This window comes from Poecilia latipinna, unplaced genomic scaffold (genome assembly GCF_001443285.1).
Source record: "Poecilia latipinna isolate Pla-1442-1.1 unplaced genomic scaffold, P_latipinna-1.0 Scaffold2514, whole genome shotgun sequence".
Lineage (NCBI taxonomy): Eukaryota > Metazoa > Chordata > Actinopteri > Cyprinodontiformes > Poeciliidae > Poecilia > Poecilia latipinna.
In genome coordinates this window covers 3,516-12,408 of record NW_015115130.1, presented here as the reverse complement: position 1 = coordinate 12,408, position 8,893 = coordinate 3,516, and the positions used below count along the sequence as shown (strand labels likewise).

The window sequence follows — 8,893 nt, the reverse complement described above, 5'->3', positions numbered from 1 at the left end:
ATATAAAATAGTGTTTCCTCTCTCCAAATATAGTTTGGTGATACCGGGGGGGGGGGGGGGGCAGAAAAAGTTTGGAAACCACTGGGGGGCCCAGGAGAAAAAGTTTGGGAACCACTGTTCCAAGTTATGTTTCAGAATCAGAAGAATTTATTGTCATTGTCAGAAAGACAATGAAATTGCAGTTTCAGTTTGATATATACAGTTAACTGAAGTTAACACAGTAACCTGACAGATATAATATGACACTATGTGCCTAAAAATACATAATACTACCTCTTTAAACATAGGGAACAACCCTGAACTCCCTCCTGTTCCCTGTGCCACCTGATAAACATCTCACATAAAAGGTCTCACCTTATCCACTTGGTCCCTCTTGTTGGTGATCAGCTGCAGGGTGCGCTCATACGCTCGATCCACCAGTCCTCTAACCTCCTCATCAATGAGCTCAGCTGTCGCCTCGCTGTAAGGCTTCTCCAGGACCATCTCACCCTGCCGGGGCAGGTCAAACGACACCTGCCCCACCTTGTCACTCATCCCAAACTGCACCACCTGAACATCAGCAGAGAGAAGTGTCACAACTCAACAAAGAGTCCCCTTCTTCCATATTACTTGGACCCAGCAAGTGTGCGTGTGTGTGTGTGTGTAGGTGTGTGTATGCGTGTGTGTACCTGCGCATAGGCCGACTGTGTGACCTTCTTCAAATCATCCTGAGCTCCGGTGGTTATCCGGCTAAAGAAGACCTGCTCGGCCACACGCCCTCCCAGCATCATGCACATCCTGTCAAACAGCTGCTCTTTGGTGTAGAGGTACTGCTCTCTAGGCAGGTACTGAGCATAACCCAAACCCTTCCCCCGTGGAATGATGGACACCTGAAAAAAAGGCAAGGCTCATGTAACTGGACAGTTGCTGCTACTGCAATGTATTTACATTGCAGTAGCAGCAACTGTCCAGTTACATGAGGCACTATTAATTGTTTTGTCTTGGAATTGGAATATTGTGAAAATAATCTAGCCATAGACAGACCTACAACACAAAATATGTGTTCTACACCAATGTTTGCAAAACTACACCAGGGATTCATGACAATCCCCTGTGCAAAGTAAAAGCTTTTAATGTGAATTTGAGGCTTTCCTTGTGAAAGACATTCTTCCATATTACAGGAACAAACCAGAACAAACTCTGCTACTATTTTATATCTGCTCCACCAGAGAAAAACTAAACACCCTCTCACCCCAGATATCTTTACCCCTTCGGTGAAAGCACGCTAAAACCTCCAGCTCTACTTCATGGAGAGAACCCACAACTTCCTCCTCCACTGGTTCTGTTCCTGAATACATGTGTGTCCAACTGTTGCTGTCCAGGAGGTCATGGCATGCTTTCATATTTCTAAATAGAAAACTTTATATAATTACTAAAACCTGTTAGCTGATGATCAGGTGCAGCCATTTCCAGCGGTACACCACTTTCTAGTGGACTTACAAAGGAGAAACTTGGTCAATGTCTTTAAAGAGCATAACAAGGACCAATACCAGCTCCTATTTTTAGAATGAAATTAAGTTTTGGGGTGGTTTATGTTTATTGCTGTCAGTTTATTTGGAAGCCGACAGTTTTAAGAGTTCTTCTCTTAAAACAAAAATCCTATTCTTTCTAAGACCTAGTGTTCTGTGTACATGTGTGTTGAAACACCAAAGAATACCGTCTTAAATGCTGCAAGTGGTCCATCAGATTTACTGTTAGTAACTTTATAGAAGTAGACTGAATGGTAAATAGACAGGATTTATCCAATATTTTTCTACCCATAGCGTCCATTTGAAGTGCTTTCCAATATTGCTACACAGAGAAACAGATTTTCTAATGACTAGATGAACAGCATCACTCTTGCATTGCTGGATGATGATTCTGCTGGTTTTATTTTCTTTATGGTTAATTATTGAAGTCAGTTTGGTTTCTATAACAGTCTGTGCTTACTCTGAATAGAAATTCATGACAAACTCCTCAGCCTACATTTAATATTGGCATGTAATGTGAAGTTGATTTTGTTGCCATGATGTGATGGTGCCATGTTCAGACTCCATACTTTGAGCAGCGGGTCAGCGTGCTGTAGAAACCAACCCACGATGGCGTGGCCGGCTTCATGGTATGCCACCGTCTTCTTCTCCATCGGCTGCAGGACCTGAGTCTTCTTCTCCAGGCCTGAACACAGGCAGATAATGTGAAACATGAATATAAAATATACTGTATAGTAAATGTTCTTTTCAGTCCATCTGTTAGCCGTTTTTATTTTATGTCATAAGACACAGGATTTTCATTGGCAATGTGAAAAAAAAGCCAGCAACGCAGCTAAAGTTGGTGACTAACCTCCGATGACACGGTCGATCGCCTGCTCAAAGTGTTTTGGGTTGACGGCGGGGCTCAGGTGCCTGGCAGCTATCAAAGCTGCTTCGTTGCACACATTAGCAATGTCAGCACCTGATTCATTGACAAAAAAAATACAAACCAGTATCATAGTCTGGATTGAATATATCAGTTTATTTGTCGATAATGTTGACGAATGCAATTTCTATATAATTGTCTTTAACATTTAGAGATTTACTTCACAGTTATCGCAAAGTACTTCAATTTTATCTGTCGTGAAAAAGCTTAAGGACAACAAAATCGTAGCTTCACATAAATCAAGTAGATGTTACACACCAGTGAATCCTGGTGTGGCAGCTGCCATTTTCCTTGCTAGAGCGTCCTTATCCAGACTGGGATCCAGTTTGATTGGTCGCAGGTGAACTTTGAAGATGGAAGCCCTGCCTTTGATGTCTGGAGGACCTGAGAGGAGGAGGGAAAAATACATCAGTGATGTGCGTCAAGTATTTGTACATGAGCACTCTGGTTTTCCAACACATGTCCTCTGAGGCAGACAAGCTGATGTCCACCTTGAATATTTTCAGTAATCTGGTTTTACAGGTCAGCTTTCCATAAAATCCTGATGTTTAACCAGATTCCCACACAAACTGTGAGCTGCAGTAAACATAAAGACTGAGTGTACCAATGTAAATCTGTCTGTCAAAGCGTCCTGGTCTCATCAGAGCGGGGTCCAGGATGTCCGACCTATTGGTTCCAGCGAGGACCACTACATTAGTAGCTGTGTTAAAACCTGAGAAACAGAATAACAAAATTTAAAAAAAGAGAGAAAAAAATGCAGCAGGCTCTAAAGCAGAATGTGGCTGTACCGTCCATCTCCACCAGCAGCTGGTTTAATGTGTTCTCCTGTTCACTCTGACCCCCAAAGTTTCCTCCTCCTCTCTTCCTCCCCACAGCATCAATCTCATCAATGAAGAGGATGCATGGCGCATTTTTCCTCGCCATGGAAAACATGTCCCTCACCTTCACAGAAGCCGTGTTAGTTCAACTCTCATTTCCTGAGAAGCACTGCACTGGACAGCGGCGGGGCCTATTCCACTCACCCTGGCTGGACCGACCCCGACAAACATCTCCAGGAACTCAGAGCCATTGACTGTGATGAAGGGGACATTGGCCTCTCCTGCTGTGGCTTTGGCCAGCAGAGTCTTTCCTGTGCCAGGAGGTCCAGACAGAATGGCACCCTGCGAAAACACACTCATCAACCGACTGTCACCTGAAGAACGAGGACGGAGGACTTCCCTTCTGCCTTCTGACAGGCCTGGCTGCTCTCACCTTGGGGATCTTGGCTCCCAGGTCCTGGTACTGCTGTGGGTTTTTCAGGAAGTTCACAAACTCCAGAATCTCCAGTTTTGCTTCCTCACAGCCAGCCACATCCTTGAACTTGACATCTATGTTGTCCTTCATCATCTTGGCTGTCGACTCACTCATGCTGAATGGGCTCCTTCCTCCACCAACGCCTCCTCCTATTGGTCCACGCCGCAGTGTGAACAGCAGAAAGCCAATCAGCAACAGAGTAGGAATCATGCTCATCAAGAAGGAGCTGTAAGGATGCAAGAAAAAAAATCTACTGAAATATACTGTAACATTTCTATGCAGCAATATGAAATCTAAGAATAATAATATCGTTCAAGTGACTAAAACATTCAGAGATGGTGCAGAAACGTCAACAGACCTGTTTATTACTCAGCTGATTCACCAATACGCAGAATATAAAGCAACTTTGTTGGAAAGCCGAATTTAATCATGTGGCTTAGCAACCAGCTTATGAATTCGTCTTACACAAAAAGCCCAGGATGAACAAGCTTTTTCTATATTTTTGCATGTGGATGGAATCAGACAAATCTTGAATTTACTTTCACAATAAGTTGTTCCAACCTTTACAATGACCACCAGTGCTGATGTACAGAGTAGGGCTGGGCGATAAATTGATACAATTTATGTATCGATTTGATATGTATTTGATAAATTTACAATTTATCAAACTGAAGATTTAAATTTTGGAAAATCTGGATTTTTTTTTTTTTGTACTTCCTGTGATGTTAACCCACCAAGAACAACCATCTTGTCTGACAAAGCGTATTTTACAACTTATATTTATTTTGACTTGAAATTCAGGTCAACTCATGGAAGGAATAACTGAAATAAAAGACAGTTTTTATAAATATTTCCAGGTGGACATGCTGATGTGAACCGTTACCTCTGCAGCCCAGTGTGCTTCAAACTTAATGAGTCATCATTTTTTTTAATATTGACCAAATAAATTGTGATTCTCATTTTTCCCCCATAGTGAGGATCAAACTCTGTTCTTTGGGTGTTAAAGGGTTAAACTCACCCGTCACTCTCAGAGCTGTAGATGACAGCGGCCCGGTGTGATGGCTCCAGGCCCAATTCCATGTGTGCAGCCTCAAGATTCCTCTCAAATGTATCAACGCTGCCGATGTTGAACCACACGTAACTCTGAGGAACACATAAAGGACTGAATGTAACGGTCTGAAACAGAAGCAGGTTAACTAGAGAATGACTGTTCAATGCTAAATCAAAGGGATTGATGATAACTACTTTGATGTATTTGTTTTGCTGTATTGCAACAACCATTGATAGACCTTAACATCCCCTCACCCCCTCAGCATCCGCTCCTGGTACCAGGATGACTCTGACGAACTGTTTGTTAACCACCTCCAACCGCTCCACCAGGCCTCTGCCCAGGTAGCGGTGCACAAAGTCCTTCCAGCTGATCTCTCGGCCCGTGTCTCGGAAGTAGAAGTAGAGCAGCGCTGAGCTGACTCCAGCAACAGTGAGCATCATGTAGCGGAAATCCTTCTCATCCCAGGGGAAGTCGCCCTGAAAACAGACACATCCAGCACCAAATAAAGATAATGTGAGGTTATTACTGGCACTGGGCAAAAATAAAATAACCCACAAGACACACATTGATTGACATCTTACAGTTTTCCCACTAGATTCCAAAGCAAAACTTCTATTTTTTAAGATGCAGAAGGGAAGACTTGTGCAGGTGCTACTTCATCTGTATAAAATGACCCTCAAGCTACTCTTAACCAACAGGGAGAAACTCTGCAATCATCTGCACCACCACTCAGCAGTTTGCTTATTTTTATAATTTTCTACATTTTATCAAAAGGATCAATCTGCAAAGTTTACAAATATTATCATTTACTGTTGGATCTTCATGGCTTCATTTTTCCTGACAAACCTTCTGCATCCGACTCCACCAGTCTTTCCCTCCACCTCCTCTCTTCCCTCCTCCTGGTCGTCCTCCTCCGCCTCCTGCTGGTGCTCCTCCTTTTCCATCTGAAATGCCGACAAGAAGACTTATTGCACCACTAAGAGGCACTTCTTTCCATGATGATGATTGGCAATACTAAAATATAAGAGCCTACAAATATTTTACTGCAAACTCTACTTTGTGTTATAATATAGCTATATATATATATATCTTTAAGAAACTTCTACTCTGTAATTCTGCCTTCAGGAAGTCATCATGGCTCCTCTATTAACCCTTTAACAAAATCTTTTCTAGTGTTGCTCTGAGAAGTAGCTCCTATAATGAGCTCAGCAGATGAGCAGTTCTATCAGATGTCTGCCAGTTGCTGCTGGCTAGTCTGAAGGAGCAAAATGGTTGCCATGGGAGATTAAAGAATCACCAAAAGGATCAAACATGCATGAAAGAAGCGAGGCGACATTCCAGGTATTTTTTTGATGAGGGAATAACATAACAAAAAGCTCAAAAAAGTAAATTTTACATAACACGATGAGCAATCTGCTCCCGGTTTGTTTCAGTGATTTTTTGACAAGGACCACATATAGGAGTATTAGTAAAAAAAATATGAAAAGATGCTATGTAACAGGCTTTAGCTCTCAAGCTAATTTCCATCTGCAGGCCCTCATTCACACAACTTTACATAAAAAAACATAAAACTATGCAATCTATGCTATTTACAGAAAAGTGTTTTAATAAATATCAATAAGAGACAATTAAAACATAAAAACCTGTTACCCTATAGCCATCCCACACCCTTTTGACATCACCTAATCTTTTAGATTCTAATCTAAAAGAGTCTAAACTTGCTAATTTCATCAAGTTTGACTGAAATTTGCATTTGGATGTATCCAGGAGCTCTATAGAATGGTGGCCTGAAAATAAAATTGTCTTACTTTGGTTGTGGAATGGACAAAGCAGGCTAATGACAGTGAGCCTGTTGTGAGAACTGGTCTCTCAAAGGTCCAAACTCGACACTCAGAAAAATGAGTAGACTCAAAAGTCGGATTTATGCAAGCTATTAAATTCAGTAGTTTTCATAGTAGAAATTGTTTTGCATATAAAAGTAATAAAAAGTTTTACAAAAAGTTTCAAATAAAAATCGAGCAGATGATCATATCTAGCAGCTCTCACCTTTTGGCTCGGTGGAATAGACGCATCGCTTAGCTATCCAGGCTCTTTGACGAGACAAGAAATTAGCTTGACTTTGACTAAAAAAACTACAGTCCTGCAAAAAAAAAAGACAACATCAGAACACAGCAGATACAAGACTCTACCATAAGGAACCACATAGACTCTGATAGAAGCACCTCAAGAGTTTACACAGTTTGAGGAAAGGATATATTTGTTTTGGTTGGGATTTTGCCTTGATTACAGCACTAATCTTGCTGTGCCATTGTTTTAATAACCTTCAGCAACCTTTATTCTAATTTAGAATTGCTTAAATGTTTTCATCCAAAAAAAAAGTTAGAATAAGTTCCAGACTCTGCAGAGGCTAAGCTAAGTCCAAAATATTGTTCGTTGTTCTCCCAGAACAATTCTTTGATGGACTCTAATAACCCTTAATGCCACTGATCAGCAGAGAAGCAAAATGGATGTTAAGTATATTCAGTGAGCTTTGCTCTATATAGTGATTAATTCACCTTTCTGGCGTTAACCTATTTTAACTGTTAACAGGACAGAAACTATCTCAACTATCCTTGTTTTCTTTTTTTTCTGTTGTTTTTTTATGAAGACTAACCTTTTAACCCTTCTGTGACACAGCTTCTCCATGAGACAGGATCTATCGATAAAGCTGTTTAAATCAACTACTTTATTTTATTTATATAGCGACCAATAAAACTGTCAAACAAATGTGACCTCAATGCTCTTTATAAAAGAGCACTGAGGTTACAACCTTTAAGTTTGTATACAGAACACGGATAAACAGTTTCAAAGTTAGATATATTATAATTTGATTCTAGTAATTAAACAATGTTTTCAAGTTCAGTCTATTATTGAAATGAACTTCAATTATAAGTTCAGTTCATGCTGAACTTATTATTCAGCTGTTTCACAGCATGAGACTGCATCTCTGAGTGGCTGATGTAATGTTTCCACCATGATTCGATCCTAATCACAGCTAACTTGACGTCCTCAAAAACTACATTTAGTTGATATTTTAAGCGGAACCCCGCTTAAAATAGGTGGTCTGAGAGCTAAACGGTTATAGAATGTGTTTTTACAATACAACTGACGTTTCTCAAATAAAAAAAAAAACGTGTTTAATGTAATCTCTAAGTATTGTAACACAACCCACTTCACGTTTGAGCATTCTCTGTATGTTAGATTTAAAACTCTAACTGCTTAAAGGTTGTCTCGGTTTTATAAATGCAGCGGAGTAGCCCTTTAGTCTAGTGCCGTATATGAAGCTGCTAATCGGATGCCGACTTCAGCCTCGTTTTAAAACCTTTGATCAAAACCTGAAAGAGCAAAATCCAGAACAAAGCATCAGTTTCTGATATAATAATCGAGTAGATATGAAATCTAAATCTTAACTGTTGATTAAACACGCGAAGTGAAACTTGAGCTTAAAAAAATACAGCGGAGATACAAATGCTTTTAGATAACCTGCTAAATCTAGCCTCATATTCAATTTAGGAATGTTGTTGTTACGGAACATTATGTTAACTCCTGAAGTGTCCCTGAAGGGATCGCAGTGGTGTTTACAGCAGTGATGGGAAACAGTCAACAGTTACCTACCCGAACCGCGAGGCTTCCTGAACCCAGTGTGCGACCTCGGGCTCCTCCGGCCCGGCAGAGAGGCAAAACAGCCGCCGAGAGAAGTCTCAGCATCTGAGACATCCTCTCTGTGGCCCCAGAAAAGTTTCTAGCTTTCAGAAATTACAGTATTCTGTTTTGCTACGTTACCTCCAACACTCTAGCGCCAACATGTTGTGCTTACAAGTGAGGTTTGGTAAGAAATGTCAACGGAAGGATGATCGAAGCCCAATAGACTTTCTCTTTCAATGCCTGTGAAAAACTCTTTGCAATCGGTAACAGAGTATTAAATAATATACATATTTGCATCTAAATTATATATTAACTGAATAATTTTCCCTAAAAAATTCATAGTGTCTACAGATTAATATATTTTAAGCTGGTTTTATGAATTTATTATCGCTTTATTACATTCGGGCAGAAGTAAAAGGCAGCCATGGGTCC

The 8,893-nt window shown here is 40.6% G+C and overlaps 1 protein-coding gene across 2 annotated transcripts in view; it reads right to left on the bottom strand.

The window, feature by feature from the left end:
- The window catches only part of LOC106938117 (AFG3-like protein 1), a 14,223-nt gene extending 5,539 nt beyond the window's left edge, over positions 1 to 8,684 (bottom strand). The window contains exons 1-14 of one of the 2 annotated variants that reach the window (XM_015019966.1): positions 8,432 to 8,684; positions 6,824 to 6,917; positions 5,624 to 5,721; positions 5,032 to 5,253; positions 4,745 to 4,869; positions 3,685 to 3,952; positions 3,456 to 3,593; positions 3,222 to 3,375; positions 3,038 to 3,145; positions 2,692 to 2,817; positions 2,359 to 2,469; positions 2,078 to 2,193; positions 669 to 869; positions 341 to 549 (exon numbers count right to left, since the gene is read on the bottom strand). In XM_015019966.1, the coding sequence (XP_014875452.1) occupies positions 341 to 549; positions 669 to 869; positions 2,078 to 2,193; positions 2,359 to 2,469; positions 2,692 to 2,817; positions 3,038 to 3,145; positions 3,222 to 3,375; positions 3,456 to 3,593; positions 3,685 to 3,952; positions 4,745 to 4,869; positions 5,032 to 5,253; positions 5,624 to 5,721; positions 6,824 to 6,917; positions 8,432 to 8,533 (2,072 nt within the window). In that variant the 5' untranslated portion in view covers positions 8,534 to 8,684. The remainder of the gene's footprint in view (positions 1 to 340; positions 550 to 668; positions 870 to 2,077; positions 2,194 to 2,358; positions 2,470 to 2,691; positions 2,818 to 3,037; positions 3,146 to 3,221; positions 3,376 to 3,455; positions 3,594 to 3,684; positions 3,953 to 4,744; positions 4,870 to 5,031; positions 5,254 to 5,623; positions 5,722 to 6,823; positions 6,918 to 8,431) is intronic. The other variant, XM_015019965.1, reaches the window with a different exon arrangement.
- Positions 8,685 to 8,893: the final 209 nt, after the last annotated feature.